General features: G+C 36.2%; 1 protein-coding gene across 11 annotated transcripts in view; it reads left to right on the top strand.

Annotated features, from left to right (window-relative positions):
• TBC1D5 (TBC1 domain family member 5) overlaps positions 1-26,634 on the top strand; it is a 592,946-nt gene that overhangs the window by 503,574 nt on the left and 62,738 nt on the right. For 9 of the 11 annotated variants that reach the window (XM_063722180.1, XM_063722179.1, XM_063722181.1 and 6 more), the window contains one exon: positions 5,806-6,062. In XM_063722180.1, coding sequence (XP_063578250.1) covers positions 5,806-6,062 — 257 coding nt within the window. Of the gene's footprint in view, positions 1-5,805; positions 6,063-10,490; positions 10,557-26,634 lie in introns of all 11 variants that reach the window. The other 2 variants (XM_063722171.1, XM_063722172.1) reach the window with 1 other exon arrangement.

Raw genomic sequence — 26,634 nt, forward strand, 5'->3', positions numbered from 1 at the left:
GTATCTAAAGATTATTTTTCAATCTCTACTTGTACAGTTCCAGGATTGGAGCCCTTACTTTTGTAAATGAAGCCTGTTTTATCACTAGATAAGATTTCCTATGTCATAGCTTTTGTAACTCACTTTTTTAACTTTTGTAACTCATCTCATTTCTAAGCCACACCAAAAAAGGGCTGCTTTCCCTCATGGCATCCCTCACTATATTGTATGTAGGACTTACTCCTCAGGTTTTGCAGTCATTCCTCTTCCAGCATAGTTTTCAGCTTCTCTACTGTTCCGCTCCATTTATAAACACAACTCAATTCTTTCAGAAATTAATGCATTACCAAAGCTGATTGACAAAGTTATACAGTATCTTCTGCAGTTTGAGGACTCATCTAGTATTAATGCAGTCCAAGAATCATAATTTTCTTCAGTATCATCACTGTGAACTTATATTAGTCTTGTCAGCCAAACCAAACCCAATCAAAACATTAATGTTCGGGAGTTTTGAATTTTTTTTTTAATTTAAACTCACGTTATCCATGCCTTCTTGTTCTGTATGTAACGTGCAATTATAAAAAGTTTTAAAATAGTTACACGAGCTTTTATTTATCTTTGTTAAATTTTGTTTAATCTTTCATGCTAGCCTGTTGAGATTATTTTAAATTGCTAATTTTTTAGTCTTTTTTTCATTTTTGCTCTTACTACTGTTTTTAATTTGTACACAATAATTGTACACATTTTGGAGGTAGAGTGTGCTATATCATACGTGTATACAATATGCAATGATCAAATCAGAATAATTAGCGTATCTGTCACCTCAAACATCATTTACTTTATGTTGAAAACATGAAAAAATTTGATTCTTCTATTTGATATATTGGGTGTCTCTTTAGCCTTTGGTCTGAAATTCAATAAGCACATATTTTCATTCTTCAAGTCACAAAATAGTAGAATTTTCAATCTAAAAAGTACCTAAAATACCATAAAATTCAGCTCCCTTATTTTAGGACAAGGAAACTTGGGTCCAGACAGGATAAATAACTCTCTCATGGTTACACAACTCATTAACAGAAGATTTTGACCGTCCTAAAAGATGGATTGGTAACAAGTCTGTGAACCAAGTCTGAGACACATATAATCACCAGTAACACCTGGTGGGTGCTAGAATATTGAACAGTATGCTTGGGGTACAATTGTTCCACTGTATCTGAACATGCATTATTTCCATTATTATTTCCACAGGTACTGACATATCATAACAAAATCTAACAGACCTTTCACACTATCAGATGAGAAGTAAAGTTGCCTTGGAATGACTTTTTAGTGAACCATACTGTCTACTTGTAATAAAAGATATTCATTTCCAAGTAATTAGTAAAAATATTTATATATATATCGGTTTATTTTCTAAATTGTGCTTTCCATAGTCGTTTTGAAAAATCAAAACATTTTCCCACTTCCATTCCTCCAATATTTATGTTTTATTCAATAAATCTAAATAAGTAATATATTTAAACTCAAACAAACCCAGCCATCTGAAATTTTTAATTGTACCTAAATAACAAATGAGCCAACAAGGCTGTTTAGAAAATGAGAGAAAACTTTCATGCTATTGTTAAAGCCAAGCATATGTGTAGCTTTAAATGCTTTTATCGGAAAAGAGGAAGAATAAAGGATGAATAAGTGAATGAATGAACAGAAATATTCAACCTTGGAAAACACAAGGAAAAGAAATAACAAAAATATATATAAATTAGAATATAGAGAAAAATAATTTGAAATAAATTGAAGTGATTCTTTGACAAAAGTATAGCTGAGCATCTAACAAGATTTTATTGCAGAAAAAGTGAAATAAACAAATATTCGATATTTAATAGCAAATCTAAAAAATAAACATAGAGGAAGAAAGGAGATAAACTAGAATGTTGTAAATATTTAGATCCAGGAGAGAAAAGGTTGTGGAGAATTTTTATAGAGGTGATAATGTGATAATGGTTTTTTAAAAGCTTCAGAAAGTTTATAGAAATGTAATAAAAACAGGCCATGACTGGCAACTACAAAGGCATTGGAGGCCCTAGAAGCTCTTTCAGTAGAGTGAGAGTCAGAAAGCCAGGCTGCAGGACATCAAGTGAGCAATAAACATCTAGGAAGAGATAGCTAAAATCACCTATTTTCATTCACAGTGTAGCCTGGAATTTCTTCACCTGCCTGTGAGGAACCAACCTCCTAGAATAGAAATTAATGCAAAACTTACTTTTTAAAATATGTTATATTTGATTATTTTAAGGTTGGAATATCAGATACTGTGTTGGTCTTAAGAACATTTTATGAGGTAATTTGGGGTTTTTTTGGTTTTTTTGTTTGTTTGTTTTTTTAACATTTATAGCCTAGTATACTTGCAACTTTGTCCTATAGATGCCCATGCAGTATGATGGCATGAATTAACACAACACAGAAATTGAGATCAGTTGACTGTGTTCTCTGCTAACTTTGTGTAGTAATGCTTCTCACTAGAAGAGAATCTAGTGTTAAGAAACCGAACATAAGCTCAACAATGAATTCAGGTCAGAATTGGGTTCTGGTACAGGTATTTTGAGGATATTCCTGGATCCTCAGAAAGTTCACCTATTGGTACTGACTTGACTTGTTAAATGAGGTTGTGCCAAAAGTTAAGTTCCTGGCAGAATTTAAAAATGACCTCTCCTAAACAGTACTATTTTTAATAACAGTAGATAGACAATATTAATGAAATACTTCAATTATGCAAAATTGGTTACTCATTAGATTTGATATTCAATGTCTTGTTAACTCCAGATTCCTCTTGCTGTTTATTTCAACACTGTTAACACATTGCACTCCATCTTTAATCCAATCTAATCCCTGCTGTCCATCAGATCTCTGACAACTACATTAATTTTCATTAAGTTAGTACACATGACTTAATCATACACATCACAGCCACTAATAATTGTTGGAAGTTGTTTAATATTTCACAGGAAGAATTCTGCTGCTCATTTTTCAGTTCTAAATTAGATAACTTTGGTATAAAAACTGTTATGCCTAGAAAAACAGACAAGCTCTGGACAGATTGCCTTCTCTGTATGGCTTACAATTGCTTATATCTGGAAGACACATAATCACCTTCAATTGTTGTTTTGACAAAAAATATTCTTCTAGAAACTGTGGGTACCAGATGAGGGAGAACATGGTTAAAAACACACAAAAAAATGTTCAACAAAGGAAAACAGTGCTCATCCCCTTTTAAGAGCTATTCAGATGAAAAATTGCTCCGCATAAACTTGATCTATATGTTTTTCATGGTTATTAGTAGTAATGAAGATGCATTAACCATATTCTCTTGATAATGCTGTAGCAGTTTCTTAGTACTTTTATCAACATATAAATTTTACAACTGGCAATATGGGAATTTGACTAGTACATTTTTGTGTATAAAAAAGGGTAACAACATTATAACTTCTTCATATCTGGGAATTATGAATCCTGACTTGCAAACAAGCAAAACTAAAATGCAACAGACCTTCAGTCCATAATAGCTTTTCTTTATACTGTCACCCACAGGAAATGGGAATGTATGCAGGCTGCTGAGTGGAATATAATGCCAGAGGTGAATGCCTAGTTAATCCAGAATTTATGAGTTTTTTTCATTTCATTCATTCTTTTTTCTCAATAAACATATATTGAGTGCCTTCTCTGTTGCCAACCTATAGTAAATGTAAATTAAGAATGCTCTACTTCACTAGGAAGCACCTAAAAAATGAAAGTAAGTGGTGCATAATCACTTTATATCCTTATCTCCATTAGGAAACATTATTTTTAATAATTTTTGGAAGGACATTTAAATAGCTCAGTTCTTTAAAGATGAAACTTGATGCCAAAGGAACCATTTGAAATTTTTTTCACACTTCATTGATTTATAATGAATAGATCTTTCTTTTATAAAGCTGAATTTCATATTTTAAATTTGATTTGTCCTACCTCCAAAGCAATGTAAGTCTCTAATACCTAGCCCATAACATTAGCTAGTAGCAGTAGAGAAAACTTTATGGAAGGAAGAAGTCTAGTGTTCTTTCCTTTTTATTATAGAACTATGGATCTGTTCTGTTTTACAGCAGCATGTAGTAATGCAAGGATATAGCTGTCATATAAAAGGTAGAATTACCATGTAAGTGCTGACAGCTAGATCTGGGAGAAGGAAATTATAGTAAAAATCAAGTTAATTAAAATCAAATAAGTAGATCTCTTAAAGTTGATTTTCAGTTTTCCATTTGTATGAAAAAAGCAAAATGTGAGCTATTTCATTTCTATTAATGATTTGGGCAATAAAAACACAAACTTCAATATTGTCATGGAGCTGGACTCCCCTTTACAACTAAAATAATCTATAATCATAACTGGTCTTCAAGATAATAGCCCTGAGATACTGCAAGATTCTAAGTCATTTGGGAATTGTTCATCTAACAAATGTTAACTTGGTGCCCTCTATTTGCCAGGCACAGTTATAATACAGGTGCTGACCAAGAGACAAAATATTAGAGAGAGAGTAGTGGTTAAGGGAGTTAATAGCTGCTGAGAGGTAGAGTCAAATAAGAATAGACCTTTGGAACTGCAATGTGAAGTCATTGGTGACCTTGAGGAATGGCTTTAGGGCAATGGCAAATAGGCCACAGCTGGAGCTTGGTGGACCAAAGACTGAGGAAGCAGAAGCGGCACCTTAATATACCTTGAAAAAACATGTTATAAGTAGAGGAAGAAATGGGATGGTAACTTGAAAGGAACAAGAGTTCAGTAGAGAATTTAGTATACATATACATATACTCACCATGGTTGTATGCTAATGGAAATGATACAGTAAAGAAGGAGAAAATGATGATGCAGGAGAGGATGATGCAGGAATAACAATCTCTGAAAGTCAGAGGAAATGGGATTCAAAGCACAAATGGAGAGGCTGGTCTTCCATTGTGGCAGGTGAAAAGATGGACTATGGGTAGATGCTGCTACCATTTAACAAATATTACTAATAAAGTACCTATGATGTACCAGACAATGGCAATAGAGTAGTTAACAAAAGAGACAAAAATCCTTGCCCTCATGAAACTTGTATTTGAATGGGGATTGGAAGAGGTGAACAAATGATAACTAAATAAATAAATGAAATATATAGTATGTCAGATGATGAAAAGTGCTATTGAGAAAAATAAACCAGGGAAGTGGAGAAGGAGGATATGGAGCGCTGGGGCAGAGAATAAGGACATAACTTTTAGGAATTTATTTCATGACTGTCAGACACATTTATTTTCAAAATCATATTAAATTTGGCCTAGTACCCATGTGCCAGGGCTGGTAAGAAATCTACTCTTAGCTTCGTTTCATAGATGCCCCCTTCTGTGAGGACCCCACAACTTGCCTAGCCTCTCCTTCATAGTCCAGTCACAGGTTTTAAGCATATATTTATTTATGTAATTATTTGATTAATATATTTCTTCTCTACTAGACTAGAAGTTCCAGGAAGGGAACTGTGTCTATTTTCGGGCAGTTATGTCCTCATAACCCAGCAGTGTTGGCTGTATTTGTTGAATGAATGAATGAAATGTAAATAAGACTGTTTTCCATAAGCTATGTTTTTAAGAAACTCATTATTCATTCTGTAGTAACTTTAAATTTTCACTTCTCACTTTATATAGCTGGTCTAGTAAATGACCTTTTTCAAAGCAGACAAGGTGTGCTTTTATACCAATTAATTATGTTAAATAGAATCATCCTGTAATGTAAATAATGCTTCTCCATTTCTTTTTTTAACAGGACCAATGCCAAAGGTGCTCCCCTGAATATAAATAAGGTCTCTAATAGCCTGATTAATTTTGGAAGAAAGTTGATTTCCCCAGCAATGGCTCCAGGCAGTGCAGGTGGCCCTGTGCCTGGAGGCAACAGCAGTAGCTCCTCCTCTGTTGTAATTCCTACCAGGACCTCAGCAGAGGCCCCAAGCCATCACTTGCAACAGCAACAGCAGCAGCAGAGGCTGATGAAATCAGAAAGCATGCCTGTGCAATTGAACAAAGGTAGGAAAAAATACTAGTAAATTTAAAGAAAACATTCACGGTGTAGCCTGGGATTTCTTCACCTGCCTGTGAGGAACCAACCTCCTAGAATAGAAATGAATGCAAAACTTACTTTTTTAATATGTTATATAAAGTTGGAATATTAGATACTGTGTCGGTCTTAAGAATATTTTATAATTTTTTTAACATTTATATCCTAGTATACTTGCAACTTTGTCCTGTAGATGCCCATACAGTATGATGGCATGAATTAACACAACACAGAAATTGAGATCAGTTGACTGTGTTCTCTGCTAACGTTGTATAGTAATATTTCTCACTAGAAGGGAATCCAAAATGAGAAGTTCCAGTACCATGGGCTTCACTAGTCACAGCATTCATTGGTGTGTTACAGTTGTTTTGAGAAAGTGGGCCACTAGGCTTGCAGTCTCTCACCCAGCTGCTTCACTTCTAAGGAATACAAACTAGAATCTTAAGCAGTGGGGAGGGAGAAACTAAACAAAATTTCAAGCAGCCAAAGTAAGTGTATGAGTCCATAAACTAAAAGTTAGAACCACAGAATGTTACAGCAGAGGAAACCTGGGAGATCATCCAATCCATATCTCTCACTGGATGAGTGAGGGCACTGCTGTTGGTAGCAGATTTTCTGCTGGGACTCAGGTAAGCTAATTTCTGTGTCAGGGCCTTTCCAGAGCTTCACCTCTCTCATGTTTTGTATTCATTAGAGAGCACTTCAGGTTCTTACTCTGAACCTTTGCATTTTTATTTTTCACCTATTTTTGAAGAGTCATAATGTATTAGGTCCCCCTTTTCAAAAGAAATTGGAAACAACTACGTTTATTTTTAGTAGTAGGACTCTGCTAACTGTACTCTAGAAGCAAGAAGTTGTATCTTGATGGCAAAAAAAAATACTTAAAAAACAATCCTAAGACCTCACAAGCAGTTTGGGGCCACTTAGTGTCAGAGCAAACATCCTGACCCAAGTATCATTCATGTCTTAAAGGGATCCCTCTGTTACATCAGTTTTCAATAATTAGTGTTGACAATAACATGAATAATATTGTCAGTAAGAAGATTTTAAAAGTATGTTCCATATACTCTGTTTAAGGAAATTACATTCAAAATTAGTTTCTGATTTTACATAGTGCCATTTAAATTGGTAAACTTAAGTTAAATGGACTTTCTTCCCCAATGATATAAATGTTAAGTATTATTCAATGAGTGTGTGTACACACACATGCACACACCCATGCGTGTCTGTATTCCTCTATTGGTTACATCATGTTATCCTTCTATTCAGTTTTTATTTACCTATGTAAAATACTAGATTTTATATAGTTCGTATTTAAATTTTTATGAGAATATTCAATTTACCATGCATAAGAATATATTGGGCATGGTGGTTCACGCATGTAATCCCAGCACTTTGGGAGGCCGAGGTGGATCACGAGGTCAAGAGATGGAGACCATCCCGGCCAACACGGTGAGACCCCATGTCTACTAAAAATACAAAAATTAGCTGGGTGTGGTGGCGCATGCCGGTAGTCCCAGCTACTCAGGAGGCTGAGGCAGGAGAATCATTTGAACCTGGGAGGCAGAGGTTGCAGTGAGCCAAGATCGTGCCACTGCACTCCAGCCTGGCAACAGAGCCAGACTCCATCTCAAAAAAAGAAAAAAAGAATATCTCGTTGAAAATTACATTATTTTCTTTTTAACGTAGAGCTGTCACACATGATTTTTTTAAAAAAAAGAGACCAAATCATTAGCATGTTGTAAATGTATTTTAATACCAGGAGATATACCCATTTCCAGAATGGAAATGAATGTGATTTTACATATTTCTTAATTGTACTGTTTTATTGTTCTAAACAAATACGATTTCAATATTGCTTTGATAACAAGCTGTAGTCAGTTGTAATTCTAGCTGATGGCAGGCAAATGAGTCAGAGAATCTCTTAATGTTGTAGCTTAAATTTTCTGAGGAACTAAGCCAAATGACTAGAAATATAAAGTTTTGTCTCCAAGGAAATGTCAAGTATTAATATCACAGTAAGGGAGAAAGGAAGTGCATGGAGATGGAACAATTGATGAAAACCAAGTCCCCAGTTATAAGGAGACAACAGAGCACTTAAGCAAAGTATTTGGAACATGATTATCACTAGGGCATTTTAACTGATCCCTGTGCTGAAAGGAAGTAGCCTTGTTTGGCAACCCTTCTATATTTGTACTTGTGGTTTGTTCTTCTCATGTCAATCTACCAAAAAAAAAACAAAAACTTGTTTACCTTCAGATTAATTATAAATGTTCCTGCTAATGCTCCTTCCCGCACAAAGGTATGGGTAAAACAAAAGGCAAAGAGAACCGTTTATGGAAGTAGACGATAGAAGATAGTGTAGTTTGCTGCTCTGCTCTATTCATCCATTGATGAGCCCTAAGCAACACCCTGAAGCTCTCTGACCGGCCCTCTTGTTTCCTCACCCTGAAATAAGAGATTTGGGCTAATCCCTGGAGAGTCTCCCACCTCTAAAAATCTATGGTTGTTTTGGTAGAATATGTATTGATTAACTCTACAGTGAAAAATACTTCTCAAACATTGGTTCTTTATGCTGGTGTTTCCCACATGTATCCTGCTGTGCTGTCACACTGAAAGCTGCAGGCATATCACCTGGTCCCATAGATCAGTGAACACAATATTCAGCCTGTCAGGAGGCTTGTGTTGCGAAGTGATTTCTATCTCAGAACAGTCATCTACTTAGTGTCTTTGAGGAAAGATAATGTAATAGTTTTTAGTGTACTCTGCTGGAAAATTTGAAAGTTATGTTGAAAAATGGTTGTTTATAAAGATGAAACTTTATGATTTTCATAATCAGTTAACTTTCACTTACTTGTGCTTGTATGCTTAGATAGGGGGACAGTTGTGTTTGTAATCCAAACGCACATGTGTTGCTTGAAGTACATTCTGTAGTTTGTCTATGTGTTGGGTTAGGATAGTGAAGGAGCAGCCCAGATATTCCCTGTAATTGTTTTGGTGATATTTAATGTTAAAATGAGTTGTCAGTCTCTATACATTAATAAGTGATCTAGAAGCAGCAGAGTAAAACAGGTAGCAGGCACAGAATTGAAAATCTCCTTCAAATATACAGAAAGTAGGCACACCATTTATCAGTGAATTTAGAGTACATATACTATGAAGATCTGGGGCCCATTTCCACTAAAAGCTGTTTATCACTTGTTTGTGGTATGTTCCTATTTATAGATTTTATTTCAATTGTAGGAGACTAAATGTGTGTACTGTTAATTGATGATGATGGTATAATTACAACTTAACAGTTTCCAGATTAGCTGGCCATGCTGTAAGTCATAGTGGTCAGAACAGTGAGGATTTGTCATTTAACTCAAAAGATGATCTTTTTATTACTGTATATATTATATAAAAGCTCAAGGGGAAACAAGTCAATTAATCATAAATGATCATGCATAGAAAATATGATGCTTTTTTAAAATGCTTTTTTCTTTAGCTTGTTAGTCTGAAAATAGCATAGGCCTTCAGATGGTGATATATCCAGAGAATGATTCTGTTGACAGTGACTATGCTTAGTGTTGAACTTTGTCATCCAGGAAGGAAATCAAAGAACCAAAAAGTCTTCCTTCCAAATGTTAGTGCACCTCAGGTTCTTCATGAGATTTCCTGTTATGCTCCTTTTCCTTTCTTATGTTCTTAAAATGCACTTGGTTTTTTTTTTCCTGTTTCCTTTGTCTATATTTTAAATTGCTTTTTTAATTTGAACATGTCATTATTGTAAGCACTTACTATGAGTCCAATTTGTAAATGAAGTCTTGCCTATAATAAATATATCAAGTTAAGGGTATGCAGTTCACACATTTATTTTTACATGTTGACATTTATAAGTACATGTGGTAACTTAAGAAATCTTTTCATTACTTAATATGAAATTAGAACTTATTGAGGTCTTTATCTTATCACTGAAGAAGTTGGTTTCAAGTTTAGTTAAAAATAAATTTTGTCTGATATAGGAGGAAATCAATTTCAAAAGAATGCCTATTTTTAAATAAATGACATATAACTTACTTTTGGATGAAAGAGAAAATATAAAATCACACTAATATTTGTAGCATCATGAAATATGCTCAGCAAAATCTTTTGATTGCTGAAGTTTCCTATACTCTAGTTGAAACTTGTTTGTGTTTTCTTTAAGAAAAACAAACACAAAACATTTCTAGGAAACATGCTCTTAAAAATTATTTTCTTTGAAAATATTTTATATTTTTCTAAGCTTGTGCATTATTTTCTTTTGTACTATATTTTTAGTAATTTGATTAAAGTATTAGAACATTCAGTATAAAAGAAAAGTGAAGTTGATTATTTCCTTTTTATGAAATCTAATTATTTTTTCTTATGAAATCCAGGCGATGTAGTTACAGGAAGCGATGCTCAGGTTTCTGTTCCTGTCCAGACTCTAACTGACCTCCAAGGTACAGTTACCATAACAACATAGTGTTTCTTTTTCTTTGCCTACAGTATTATCATTGCCTACTCCAAAACTCCATTTTTCTTTTTGCCCACCCTCCATTCATACTGTTTTCAATTCACTACCATTGTTCAGCCACTGAGTGGCACTATTGTTAAGAACAAAAGTCCCCTCTCATGTCATACCTTGGTGATGCCGAATATGGCTGTGATGTGGGTTTTCTATTAGGTGTGCACAAGCCTCTTTGCAAAATATGATTCACCCTATATTTTGTGGTTATTATAACATAGTATACTTTGTGTGCCAGCTCACACTGAGGTGTTCTTTTTGTTACACTGGTGCTCTGTGACAGTATTTGACCAATTAGTTCTGAAATTAGACATCTTATGTGCTGTGATTAGCCAGAAATACTTATATTTTACCTGAAATAATTACAACCTGATTTTGAAATGTTTTTAAGTATTGCCTTTGAATTACGAATTATATTAACACAATTAAAGTACAGTGTAGCAAATCTTCATTTATGGTAACTGGCGATGGTTTTAAAAAAAGAATGTTTAAATATCATATCCATTTGTTCAAAATATAGAAAAATGTAGTTTTTAAATAAATACCAAAAGTGATCATCTACCTCCTATGCAATTTTAAAACATATAAATACTTAAAGTGGCTGCATTAATCTTTTATTATGCAGTCTTTTAGATGAAATATGCCATAGAGAGGATTTCTGTGTTAAATGGAAGCCTAGAGTAACTTTAAGAATCTTCTATTCAAATTCAGACTAAAATGATAGCAGTATTAATTAAAATCCATATCATGTTTTCTTAATTTAAAAAACCACATAATATAGTCATGCTAGTAGTATTAAAATACCGTTTTAACAATGATATGTCCTCATATTATCCATTTTTTTTAGGGGGGGTGGAACAGAAAGGAATGTGTTGTGATTAAGAGATTGATGTAGTGGGTTAACTTAAAAAACAAAAACCCACCACATTGTGGCAATAGAGGAGTAAGCTTTCACTTCTATATATAGTAATGTGTCTCACAGGTGTAGTTGCTGGAGGTATTCTGGTAATTGAACCAGATGAACTTCAAGGGCTTTTCTAGCTCAGGAATTCCATGAAGAGCTGTTCATTCTTGCTGTCTGTTAAATGATCTACATAATAGAAGAGTATAATAGCGTGGACAAGAGGAAAGGCAGATAATGTCTACCTGATTTCTCTTCAGCTTTGCACTTAGATGAATGTTAATGTGATCATCTGATATGGAGAGAATTTACAAGACTTAAATTTGTTTTCTAAAATTAAATTCTGAGCCCCACAGACAACATTTTAACATGTGTTTTGTTGTCCCAACATTAATTGCTACAGAGTAGATCTTTGGCTTCTCTGCAAGACATAGGATATGGAGCCCAATTTATACCTATGGAAAGAAAAGCTAAGAGTTGGCTTGCTTATTCTGACTTCTGCTCCTATGCTATTAATAAGTCCAGTTTTTTTCCTACAAACCAGAGCCAGAAGAGTAACGTAACTGTTTAACTAGAACTTCAAAGAGGGAGGTTATATTGTTTTGTTCAAATACCTCGTGTTATATAAGTAGAATTGTCTCATTTGTTTATTCAACGAGTATTTATTGAGTGCCTGCTGCTGTGTCAAGCTCTGTTTTCATTGGTCCCTTGGCTTTCCCTACAGCTTTACCTGGTTGTTTGGGCATTACCTTTGCTTTAGGTGACCCAGTTCAGCCTACATAGTCAGGAACCAGCTCTTTTACTAGATACCCTATTCAGAATCACTTCTGCCTCCCATACCCTAGCAGAGATTGTATCAGTCTGATAAGGAAAGTTCCAGCTACTTTAATAGATGTGAATCACAAATAAACAGCTTTTAGTCTGTGGTGATGCTTTTGACAATGATAGACAATGAAAGTACACCTACCTGATTTGGGGAAGTCACTTTTTGTCTTCCTCAACGTATTCCCTGAAGAGTACCAAGAAGCAAGGGGAAGTAGAAGTAAACCAAAATAGTGGTAGCAGAAAAAAAAAATTCTATCTATGCTTAATATAATCATTGTCAAGGAATTAAACTATTTAGACTTTCCCAAGTGTCTTTTTTCAAAGCAATGAAGTAAATTTCAAGAAATAAAGTAAATATCAATACTTTTGATGATTCCTTGATTATAGATAGTCTTTTTTTTAATGAAATTTTATGTCTGTATCTTTGACTTTTAACACAGCAGTTATATGGGCTTTTATTTTTAAGAAAAAACCTGAATATAAGGTGAGATTCCATAATTTAGATCAATAAGTAATTTTTAGAGAATTATTCATAAATTTCATTTTATATCTTGCAGTGTAGGTTGCAATCACACACCAAAAAAAAGCCACAGCAGACTTTGTTTATCAAAGACTTAACTCAGTGAGGTTCTTCAAAATTAGTTTTAGAAATTGCATACTTACCCCCAGAAACCTTTGTCAAGAGATATTTATGAATTTATTCACAGATCAAAAAGCTTTAAACACAGGTACACACACAAGACATATGTTATTTTTAAAGAGAATCTGGAATTTGTAACAACAGAAGTACAGTCAGCCCTCTGTATCCATGGGTTTCACATCTCTGGATTCAGCCAACTACAGGTCAAAAATATTCAGAAAAAAAATGAGTCTCTACTGAACATGTACAGACATTTTTCTTTTAACTCCATAGACAATATGGTATAACCACCATTTACATAGCATTTACATTGTATTAGGTATTATAAATAATTCAGAGATGACTTAAAGTATAAAGGAGGATATGTGTAGGTTATTTAAAAATAGTACTGCCATTTTATATAAGAGACTATGGCATCCTTGGATTTTGATATCCACAGCAGTCCAGAAACCAATCTCCCATGGATACTGAGGGATGACTAGATTTAGGTATTAACATAAAATGGACCATTAGGAAAGAAATTTAGATTTTTTAAAATAATTTCCATAGGCATCTGTAAAATTTATATTTGTATATATACATTTGTGTTATGGATGTAAATATGCATAGACATACGCACAGATATCTATAACTTCAGATTATTTTAAATATAAAAAGGTTAAAAGAAACTTCCTGTCCAGGTAACCACTGTTGATATTCTTAAGGTAAAGCTAAAATATGTGACATTAGATGATTCCAATTAATTAAAGGTACTACATGAAAAATGGGGGTTGGGGGGGAATCTCCATTTTCTCCTCCCACCTTTCTGCCAGCCCATTTCCACAAGGGTAACCATTGTTAAGTTTCTTATGATTTCTTCCAGGAGAAAAAAAGTATATATTAAATTGAGGCATAATGTGGGAGTCACATTAATGTGGTAAGAGCTCATTTGTTTGGAGGTGACTTTCTCTCTGGACCATCAAGAAGAAAGCACTGACAAAAATGTCCCAGTGTAAATGAAAAGCAACAAGTTGGTAGAACAAGGAGAGGGATATCAAGTCAACCGGAGTAGGACAAAGTAATGACAAGAAAAAGAGACAGCTTCCACTCACGAGAGTGAGGGAAGATACCAAAAGAACAAAAAATGGTCCTCATGGATGGCACTATATTGATTGGCTGCTCTTGTTATTGTTGAGATGTGATAGACCTGAAGCACAACAAGTAGTTCCATTATGTTCAGTATAATCATTTTAAGGCAGAGAAATATATGTAAAATGAATTTTGGGAAGCATCAGTTAGCTAGAAAATGCATTTTTGTGGAACATCTATTCCAAAAGACATTGAATAAATGAGTTGTTTTTGGACTGAAAACAAGATCAGAATTTGCCCTTTACTTTGAAAAGGCCTCATTCCATTTTGCTTTAATCTAATTTTAGGTAACATTTACATCAGCCCACTTGGCACAACCCTTATGAGATGGGGAGGGTGGTACAGTTTTGTCTAGCACGGGCTCTGGAGTCAAGCCTGGGTTTGAATTCAGGCTCCATCGCTGCCTTGCTGGATGACCTGGGGAAGTTACTTAACCTCTTATTTGTAAAGAGAAAATGAGAGCAGCTACTTCAAGGGTTGTTGCTGGACATCATCACAGCACCTGTTGCATAGTGAGGGCTCTAGGGTGCTACCTGCTCAGATAGTGGTGATGATAGCACCATTATGTGCTTTCCTCAAATACCTCTCTGACTCTCAGAATCAAATAATGAAGGAGCTCATTCCACACGTCTATCTTTTCTTAATTATTACTTCTGATATTCTAAAGACACATGTTTGCATGCAGGTACCCAATCCAACAGTGTTTGACTTTTGTGGTCAGCCTAGAGAATGTCTATTCCAGGGGCTTCAAGTACAATCTGTGTCTGTTCACTCTTGTGACAGCAAGATGCATGTCTTTCATTAGTAGACATTAGCCTTTTTGCTGTCTATCACTCAAGTCTGCAAGGAAACAAACTGTTACTATATATGGACCAGATGCCTCATTGTCTTGGTCACTATATAAAGTCAAGGTTATCCCCTTTCTGTGGCCACAGAACAGGGGTTCCCAGGTTTTTCCCTTTCTGCTCATCTAGGTTATACGTTCCCAGCAAGTCCCCCCGTAGACCTCCTGGCCTCCTGAACATTTTGCCTTTGGGTGTCCAGTGTCCACCTTCCTCAGATGACCTCAGGTGTACTGGGGTTCTGCCTGTCTATTTAGTAACATGCCCACCCCCTTTTCTTATTTCCTATCGAATTTAGTAATAGAAAATCCATGAAAATATTATTCATGGGACATGGTAGGAGCTTAATAAGCATTTTTCCTTCCTCTTCCCTTCTCTCCCAGCCATTTTGCAGTCAGGAATCTCCACTGATGCCTATGAAGCTCATTCAGTCATTTTAGGCTCTTGACAAGTTACCTCCAATGACATAGAGCACACAGGGCACAGTACTTTTATTGAGTGTTTCAGAGAGGGAAAGAGAATGAGGGAAGGACATAAGATAGCTAGACACAGCTGTGTCTCGTCTGAACAGTAACTTTGTGCAACTTACAAAAAAAAAAAAAAAAGATAACTTCTCTGCAGATGTAGCTCACACCAGGGCACATGACTTAATAAGCAGACTGTGGCCTGGATTTCAGTTGTTCTGCCAGGCAGTCTTATGTGACACATATATGATGTTTCTATACCTAGTGCCAGTTAGTTGAAGTCTGGGAAATCATTGAGAAATGCAGCCAGTGTCCTACCAGGAGGGGTTTCAATGATTCTATCAAGAGAGAACCTGTGAATCCACAATCCAGAGTACTGCATATTAAACTATGTGCTCTAGATTTGGAAGCCATCTCTATGCCTTCCACTAGACATGGTTTATGTCTACGGAGAGCATATGCTAGACACCACACTAAACCGTTTACATTATCATTTAGGACACACAGCCACTTGTAGATGAGAACTATGGCCAGTGGAGTCAGTGACTTGTTCAAGGCCATACAACTAGGTATCAACCCAGTTCAGACTCAATCCTAGCTGTGTCTGACCCACCCGATAGTGGCTTGGGGAATTCTACCCTGTAAACATCTCTCAAATCTACCACCACAGCCTCAGTTGAAGGCCATAATCTCTTGCCTGGACCAACGCAACAGATGGTTCACTCAACCAAGCCTTTATAATCCTCACTCAATTTTCTGGCCTAAAATCTGTAGTAACTGCCATCAACCACCAATGAAATAAAGGCCAGACCCCTTAAATGGGAATAAGGAGCTCTTCTTGATCTGTCAGACCCTTGATCTGGCCTCATCTTCCCACTATCCTCCACTCCCCAGTACTGGATGATCAAGAGGGAAACTAAGCTCATGTTTAGGGTACCAGCAACTTGTTTTTTTTCTTAAAAAAAAAAAAAAACAAAAAAAAAACTTTAACTTTAGGTTCAGTGGTACATGTGCAGGCTTGTTATATAGGTAAACGTGTGGCATGGGGGTTTGCTCTACAGATTATTTCATCACCCAGGTACTAAGCCTAGTACCTAATAGTTTTTTTTTTTATTCTCTCCCTCCTCCCACCCTCCACATTCAAGTAAGCCCCAGTGTCTGTTGTTCTCCTCTTTGTGTCCACGTGTTCTCATCATTAGCTCTCACTTACAAGTGAGAACATGTGGTATTTGGTTTTCTGTTCCTGTGTTAGTTTGCTAAAGATAATGGCCCCCAGCTCCATCTATGTTCCTACAAAAAGAACATGATGTTCTTTTGTATGGTTGTATAGAATTCCATGGTGTATAATGGGGCACCTTCAACTTTAGAAAAAATTTGATAATTGATCCTCCCCCAAAAAAACATTGAAATAATCATCAAATTTTTTAGAAAGCACTCTGTTGAACTTAATCTTTCTTTTTACTTTGATATTGATATCATTTTCAATTACATATTGATGGCAGGGAGCACCAAAGGTTTTAATCAGGCCCTGATTAAGCTAGATGTTCCTAGTAAAATGCCTTTGAAAATACTGTGTTCTCCACTAGAAAGGACTCTCCCTGACCCACCACGACCATTTCCTCTTGAGTTTTAAGATCTAGCTCACACTCTTAATTGTCTGAGACAAGATTGGACACTCCCCCTTTTGCGCACACAAAGTGCTGTTGTTTGTACTTCAGTGTTCACTTTTGCTACCTAGGGTTGTAGGTTAATGTGTATACAAGTCTGTATTCCCTGTATGGCTATTTTGGGAGTTTCTTAAGAGCTTCTGTTATGTTCATACTTCCCTCCCCAGTGCTAAACAGAGATTTCTTTAGGCATTTCAAAAGATCACTCTGCATAGGGCTCATTCCCTGATGTTTGGTCATGAATGAAAGACTCCATACATGCATTAATACGTGCACACCCTAGATGGCTTAAGAATGAGCCTATATTTAATGTATTTAAGAATGTCTTACAATCTAAAATAATTTTAAATAAATGTCATGGGTCAGAAATCCTGAAGACCAAACTGTGAGACAGATTCATGGTTAAGACATTTATCGGACAGCATCCTCAAGATCAGTACCTGGGGAGTGAAAGAAGCAACATTGGCAGGGGGAGAGCTACACCGCTTTGCGGTTGCTGCTGGAACCCTCTGGGGCTGGGGTAGTCCTCCAGAGTTGTCCACCTTGAGGCAAGGGGGCCAGCTTTTACTTGTCAACTCAAACCAGTCACTGGATTGGAGTTAATTCCCAGGTAAGGGGCATGACCTTGGGCAAGGAAGCTCTCTTCAGCTGCGGGCAGTTTCCAGAGAAGAACTTAGGGGAGCCATCAACAGCCAGCATTTCCAGCAGCTGGGGGAAATAAGTGCCTTGGACCTGAAGAGGGAATTGGGCAGGACCCCACAGCAGCATATTTTAGAATGTGCCCCTAAGAATAGGCTTTAAATTTTAGTGCAACAAAAATGTTTCATGCTGTTCCTCTCTTTGTCAAAAAAAAAAAAAAAAAAAAAGGTATGTACAGAGCTTTGGAACCACTGTGTAGCTTATGGGTTACAAGCTTGCTGAGAATACTGACCCCTCAGCTCAGGAGCTGTCCAGGGGAAGCCTGGATGAGCCCACATCCATTTACCCCAGTGTGCCATACAAATGTAATCAGATTCTGTGCATACTAGATATGAAAAAGGCAGAGAAGTCTGAGAGTGCATCCTTTTGTCTTGAGGCAAGACTACTCCAGGTACCTGGGCTTTTCCTATGTATCTCCAGAGGAAATACAGTTGTCCCTCAGTATCTGTGGGGGATTGGTTCCAGGACCCCTGTGGATACCAAAATCTACATATGCTCAAGTCTCTTATATAAAATGGTATAGGGTTTTCATATAACCTATGCACATTTTCCTCTATACTTCATCTCTAGATTACTTATAATACCAAATACAGTGTAAATGCTGTGTTATACTGGGTTTGTTGTTGTTGTTGAGACAAGGTCCCACTCTGTTGCCCGGACTGGAGTACAGTGGTGCAATCATGGCTCATTGCAGCCTCTACCTCCTGGGCTCAAGTAATTCTCCCTCTTCAGCTTCCTGAGTAGGTGGGACCACAGGTGTGTGCCATCACACCTGGCTGCTTTTTCATTTTTGTTGTAGAAATGAGTGGACTACAGGCACACACCACTACTCTGTCTCACAGTTTGGTTCTCACTGTGTTGCCCAGGTTGGTCTCAAACACCTGGGCTCAGGCAGTCCTCCTGCCTCGGCCTCCCAGAGTGCTGAAATTACAGGTGGGAGGCACTGCACCCAGCCTGTTACACTATATTTTTATTTGTACTATTTGTGTTGTATTGTTTGGTTGGTTTTTGTTTTTGTTTTTTGTTTTTTTTTTTTTGAGACTGAGTCTCACTCTATCGCCCAGACTGGAGTGCAGTGATGCGCTCCCAGCTCACTGCAACCTCCGCCTCCCAGGTTCAAGTGATTCTCGTGCCTCAGCCTCCTGAATAGCTGGGATTATAGGCATGCGCCACCATGCCCAGCTAATTTTTGTATTTTTAATAGAGATGGGGTTTCACCATGTTGGCCAGGCTGGTCTCTAACTCCTGATCTCAAGTGATCTGCCTGCCTTGGCTTCCCAAAGTGCTGGGATTATAGGCGTGAGCCACCACATCCAGCCTGTTATTTTATATATATATATTTATATTTTTGATCTATTGGTTAAATCTCCAGGTGTGGAACCTGCAGGCATGGATGGTAGACTGTGCTCTCCATCATCCCTTTGGGAACATGTTCTGGTGACTCCATTTTCTTAAGGGTCTGAATGTTTGTGTTCCCAGAGGGCACAAAAATATGTTAGTAAGCTAATTTTTATAATTGAGGAGAAACATATGTTTTTAATGTGAGATGTAGGCCAGGTTCCTTATTAATACTACCACCAATTTGAAATTTTACAGTTCACAGATAAGTTTTGATAAGAGCTGATCTTAGTATTACCACTGAAAGGGAAGTTTACTAAGCAGGATAATAGCTGCAAAAGAAACCTCTGGGTGTTGTTGCCCCTCAAGGGAACAAATGCTTTCAAATTCTTTCTGGATGTTTAATTATTCTCATACAGTAAAGAATTGATAAGCTAACTTATTAAAGCAGGTATTCTAAAGATTTCTCCCAGACACATCATTACCTTATTTTGTTACAATAGTCACAAAATATAATAACCTTCATGTCATGAAAAATATGACTGTTGATTAGTTTATACCCTTGCTGTCTAATATGGTATCCCCTAGCCACATGTAGCCACTGAGCTCTTGAAATGTATGCTGTGAGTATAAAATATACACTGCATTTTGAAGACTTAGTATGAAAAAAGAATGTAAAATTTGTCAATAATTTTTTATTTTGTCATGTCATATCTTCATGTCAGGCTGATAATAGATTATTAAAATTAATTTTATCTTTCTTTACTTTTTAAGTGTGAATACTAAAATATTAGAAATTGCATGTGTGGCTCACATTATATTTCTGTTGATCAGCATTGGTGTTTATAATTATTTTCAGATATTCCAGATTGAACATCAGCAAACATTTATTGTAGCCCCACAATGTGCAGGCACTGTGCTAGCTTTTTTCCCAGCAGGTGAAACTGGTAATGACCACACTTCCTGCCCTTAGTGAAATTTGTCCATTGAAATATAAGCAGGAACACTAGTAATTGAATACAAGAAGCCTGACCATCAGATATTTTCTGTTCCTAGGAAAAGCCATTCACAAAATATATGTATCCTAAAAATTGGGTAGAAGGGCCTATTTCCAAAACTTTTTTTGTCATTTTGAAATAATAATTCCTTGGAGTCATTCTGCAGGATTCAGAAACTTAAATTTAATTATATATATTGACATAGTCTTTTTTTCTTCGTTTGTTTGTTTTATTTTGTTTTTTTTGAGACAGAGTCTTGCTCTGTTGTTACCTAGGCTGGAATGCAGTGGTACGATCTCAGCTCACTGCAACCTCTGCCTCCAGGGTTCTCCTGCTTCTTCCCGAGTAGCTGGGACTACAGGGTTCAAGCGATTCTCCTGATTCTGCTTGAGTAGCTGGGACTACAGGCACGCACCACCACGCCCAGTTAATTTATATATTTTTTGTAGAGACGGGGTTTCGCCATGTCAGCCAAGCTGGTCATGAACTCCTGACCTCAGGTGATCCACTGGCCTTGGCCTCCCAAAGTGTTGGGATTATAGGCGTGAGCCACCACACCCAGCCAGCATAGTCTTTTAAGTTTGGACAAATCTGAGTTTAACTTACGATGTTTCTAGTGGTATTCATAACTGTGTTCTTGAGCAAGTGAATTAAAGCATCCAAGCCTCCATTTTCTCATACATAACCATCTCACAATGTCATTAGGATTAAATGAAATGATATATGTAAAGGTCCAGATATATACATGGACAAGCATTTTGCAAATATCACATTGCTGAAGTGTGTTCTAATTTTCTGATTTTTTTGTGGGGGGAATGGGCAAACTAGGGAAATACGTATGTAGAGAAGGTTGGAAACAAAAATTAGTAGTACCCAGCTACGATATCTATAAAATCTAGAATCAAAGAAAAGGTTTTTGGGTCTTAATATAATTTCAACATGAAAACAATTGATTTATACAAACCTGGAAAGCTTCTGAAGATTTTTGTTTTATTATATTGTAATTTCTTTTGAATGGAAAAACTTTTCAACAGATTTTGATAGAGTTTTACATGCAAATTTCATATAATTAGATTTGATATATAATGCCTTCCCCCCTTCAGAAAATATTCAAGACAACCAAATGTTGTAAGATTTAATAGATATAACTGCTTACAATGATTTTTTTCATTTTGGAAGAAAATGAAAAAAGTTATAATGGTCCCCAAAATGCTAATTTTTTCTAGGAGTATAAAAAAATTTAATGCTTCTACCTGAAATTTTAGATTAACTCAGAAATTGAACTGTAATGTCAAATATTGAGAGTCTAGAGATCATAAATAGAGTATAATATCACAGGAGTAATAAAGAAAATTTCCTAGAGCTGAAGAAATATACTGGCCTAGAGATAGAAAAGAAAAAAATCCCATAAGCAGGATGAAAGTAAAAATAACACACCCTAGGAACCCCATAAAAGATTTACAAAACTTCAAGGAAACTTCCAGAGAGAACAAACAAAAAGTTTGTCTATAAAATAATCATCAGATAGACATCAGATTTCTCATTGGTAAAACCAAAGGCCGGAAGACATTTAAGTTTGTTTTCAAAGTTCTGAGGAAAAGTTTTAAACTAAAATCTTATTCTCAGCCAAGCTAACATTCAAATGGGAAGAAAAAAAATAGACATTTGGGGACATGTAAGAATTTAGGTCTATCAACAGACCTGCTACCCTCCCCGCTCCCAAATACTTATTTATTTTATACACACACATATCCCATCATTTGTAAAGGTAAAATCATTCTTCTAAAGAACTCTTGAACTAATAAGGAAATGTTTAAAAATTACAAATGTAGAAGTTCATGGTAATGATAGTGCCAAATACCAAAACCCTGAAAGACAGAGATAAAAGGCCACTCAGAAGAAATGAAATTATTAGAAAACAAGAAAGACTGTAAAATATCTAAACATACAACTCAGGAAGATAGAAAGTGAACATCAAAATACAAGTAAAGTAAGTAAAGGTATGAATAAAGATAAAAGAAAAGATGAACAGCACATAATAAAACAGATTACATGAGTGAAACCAAAAGGTAGTTCTTTAAAAACAGTGAAGTAATCCAACATTCAGTAAGTCCGATCAAGAATAAATGAGAGAAAAATACTAACACATTCAAAATAAGAATTGTGAAAGAACTGAAGATACAGAAGAAGGATAAGTTACTGTAGGAGACTGCTATATACAACTTTATAAGTTGAAAATGTAGAAAAATTTTCTCTTGCTGACTTAAAAATTACCACAAACTTAGTGATGTAAACAGTACAAATTTATTTAACATTTCTCTAGGTCAAAAGTCTGACACAGGTTTCTCAAGGCTAAAATCAAGGCTTCAGGAGGCTCTGGGGAAGAATCTGTTTCCTTGTTTATTTGCTATGTTGGCAGAATTCAGTTCCTTTTACCTATAGGACCAAGGTCCTCATTCCCCTGCTGTCTGTTAACTGAGGCCCATTCCCAGCTTCTAGAAGATGACATATTCCTTGGTTTATGGCCCCATGTCTCCATCCTTAAGGCCAGCAACACCAGGTCAAGCCCTTCTCATGTTTGAACTCTCTCCTCTTTCTTCTTGAGTTCGTTCTCTCTAGCTCATTCTTCTGCCTTCCTTTTCTACTTTAAGAACTCACAGGATTAGGTTGGCCCACCATGATAACCCAAGATACTTCTCCATCTCAACATCCTTAACCTTAATCACACCTGCAGAGTCTCTTCTGCCATGTAAGGTAACAACTTCATAGACTCTGGGAATTAAGGGCTTAGGCATTATTCTGCCTCCCATATGGTTTTTTAAAGGAAGATATGAATTATCCCAAGAAGAAGAAAATTGACCCAAGAAGAAGTAGAAATCCTTAATAAGGGACCAACAACAACAACAAAAAGTCCCAAAAGTCATTACAGCAATTCCTTTAAAAAGTCACTAACACTGGAGGGTTATAAGTCAATAATCCAAACTTTGAAGAAATGAATAAATTCAGTTATATAAGCTTATAAAAAGATGGATTTTTTTTCATTTTGTCAAAAAGCCTTGTGAATCAAAATGCCATGGCTTCTTGATTTGTCTTTTGTTCTATGGCCTTGTAAAAGTAATTTGAAATTCAAAACTAAGCCATCCTTTTGTTTTAGCTATCATTTTCCACCACCTCCAAGGCAATAAAAGCCACTGGCTTAAGGAGTTCCAAGGAGCAAGGAGAAAATTCATGAAAGGAAAAATTCATGGAAAAAAGGAGAAATTTATGAAAAGAACAAAGGAAAAACCTAGATTTATAATACCTAAATTATATTCCACTATATTATCTTAGGGTAAGAAATGCTTCCTAAGCAGGACCCTAAAAATAAAAGACATAAAAGAAAAAGTAGACATACACAGAAAGCATTAATTTCCAGAATATAAAAAAACTTTCCTGAATCAGTTTTGAAAAGTAAAATGAGCAGAGAGTTCACAAAGGACCTTAAAATGGGCTGTAAATATGTTAAAAGACACTCAGCCTCTCTAGTTATCAGGATACTTTAAGCTAACATAGTGAAGTCCTCCTCTATCTGATTAGCCACATAAATAGATGAGTAGATAAAGAGATAATGTCATGTTATATTTACATATAAACACATGTCCATACACACACACATATATAAAATATCACATCATATCCAGTCTCCACAAAGATGATAGGCCTTCCTTCAGAAATTGCAACAGACTTATAAATTGTTAAAATCTTAAGGCAATTTGGAATTATTTATCTAAATTTAAAATGTGCATATAGTTATACATAGCAGTTCCACTTATATAATTCTACCTTGTAGAGAAATAGCCAACTGTTTGTGCATAAAGATGTACCTTTCTAAAATGTTAATTGATGTTTTGTTTGGAACAGCTAAACATTAGAAGAAACCTAAATGACTACTCAAGAGTGTTACAGAAATTTTTTCCTCACAGCTCTTAAAAAGAGGACATATGACATAGACAAATTTCCAAGATCAAGGTAGGTTCAGAAAGCAAGTCAACAGAGAGAAGCACTTTTGGAGCAGCATGGCAGGGGCCCCTGAAGTCTATTCCTCCATAAAATCATAAGAACAGTGACAATAATGATCAAAATAAACTTTCAGAGCTCTGGAAGTTAACCAAAGGATGACAACAATCAAGGAAAACTGGCTGAATCTTAGTAAGAACAGCAAGTTTTATGGCATATTAGCTTGCCCTGTTCCCGTCACCCTCTTTCCAGCTCTACAGTAGCTTTGAAAACTAGTAAGTAACCTTACAACCACAGGAGGATGCACAATGTATCTGGAGTACCCTAAAACTTCTATCCCCCGTGAACTGTCACTATTTGACATGTCCAGCAGCTCCCCAGAGCTCACTCATAGGGCCTTATTCAGAGCCTGCTAAGAAACCCTATCCTTAAGTGTATGTTGAAATAGTCAGTAGGACTTATTAAACATCACAGCTCCTAAGGCAGCATTACCAGTAGGAGAAAACAAGATGCTAGCCAAAAATTTAACAGGAAAATCAGAGGCTAGCCAAAAACTGAAAAGAGAAATCTGGGGAATTAGATGTCCATAAGGAGCTAAAGACTTAAACGTTAGACCTAAAACCATAAAAACCCTAGAAGAAAACCTAGGCATTACCATTCAGGACATAGGCATGGGCAAGGACTTCATGTCTAAAACACCAAAAGCAATGGCAACAAAAGCCAAAATTGACAAATGGGATCTAATTAAACTAAAGAGCTTCTGCACAGCAAAAGAAACTACCATCAGAGTGAACAGGCAACCTACAAAATGGGAGAAAATTTTCGCAACCTACTCATCTGACAAAGGGCTAATATCCAGAATCTACAATGAACTCAAACAAATTTACGAGAAAAAAACAACCCCATCAAAAAGTGGGCAAAGGATATGAACAGACACTTCTCAAAAGAAGACATTTATGCAGCCAAAAGACAGATGAAAAAATGCTCATCATCACTGGCCATCAGAGAAATGCAAATCAAAACCACAATGAGATACCATCTCACACCAGTTAGAATGGCGATCATTAAAAAGTCAGGAAACAACAGGTGCTGGAGAGGATGTGGAGAAATAGGAACACTTTTACACTGTTGGTGGGACTGTAAACTAGTTCAACCATTGTGGAAGTCAGTGTGGCGATTCCTCAAGGATCTAGAACTAGAAATACCATTTGACCTAGCCATCCCATTACTGGGTATATACCCAAAGGACTATAAATCATGCTGCTATAAAGACACATGCACATGTATGTTTATTGCGGCACTATTCACAATAGCAAAGACTTGGAACCAACCCAAATGTCCAACAACAATAGACTGGATTAAGAAAATGTGGCACATATACACCATGGAATACTATGCAGCCACAAAAAAGGATGAGTTCATGTCCTTTGTAGGGACATGGATGAAATTGGAAATCATCATTCTCAGTAAACTATCGCAAGGACAAAAAACCAAACACCGCATGTTCTCACTCATAGATGGGAATTGAACAATGAGAACACATGGACACAGGAAGGGGAACATCACACTCTGGGGACTGTTGTGGGGTGGGGGAGGGGGGAGGGATAGCATTAGGAGATACACCTAATGCTAAATGGCGGGTTAATGGGTGCAGCACACCAGCATGGCACATGTATACGTATGTAACTACCCTGCACATTGTGCACATGTACCCTAAAACTTAAAGTATAATAATAATAAATAAATAAATAAATGCAAAAAAGTAAAGAAAAAAGAAAAGCTCCAACATATTCGTGGGATTCTAGAAGACCACACAGGTGTGCAGTATTGTGCGCATGTGCACATGTGCAGGGAAGACTTGAGAAGGGCATAATCTCTCTACTCTTAGTGAACTTAAGGCTCTGCAGAGGCAGGAATGAAGGCTAAGAGTTGTAAACTGACTGCTGTCACAATACATACAAAGAGCCTCTGGCAAAGGCTAACAGACTTACTGGTTCAAGGCATTTAATGAAAGGAAATCTCTGTCTCTTTATGGACCACTAAGCTAACCAGGCAGAAACTTCCATGACCACACACAACAAAGAATATAGACTTCACAGAATTAATTTAATAAAGTTACTAAAACAGCAACAAATAACAGGAAAAACAAGTTCAGATGGTGGAATAGGATCTGATTCCCAGAGTTGCCACATATTATTAAAATGTCCAGTTTTCAATAAAATTATGAGGCATGAGGGAAAAAAAACACAGGAAAGTATGGCCCACACAAAGGGGAAAAAGCAGGCAATACAGACTGTGTCAGGGGAAGCCTGGACATTAAACTTACTGGATAAAGACTTTAAGTCAGCTACTGTAAATATGTCAAAGAACTGCAAGAAACCCTGTCTAAAGAACTAAAGGAATGAATGAGAATAGTGTCTCATCAAATAGAGAAGATCAGTAAAAAAATAGGGGCTTTATAAAAAGAGAATTAAATAGATATTCTGAAGTTGAAAAATACAGCAACTGAAATTTT

Source organism: Pongo abelii, chromosome 2 (assembly GCF_028885655.2).
Source record: "Pongo abelii isolate AG06213 chromosome 2, NHGRI_mPonAbe1-v2.0_pri, whole genome shotgun sequence".
Lineage (NCBI taxonomy): Eukaryota > Metazoa > Chordata > Mammalia > Primates > Hominidae > Pongo > Pongo abelii.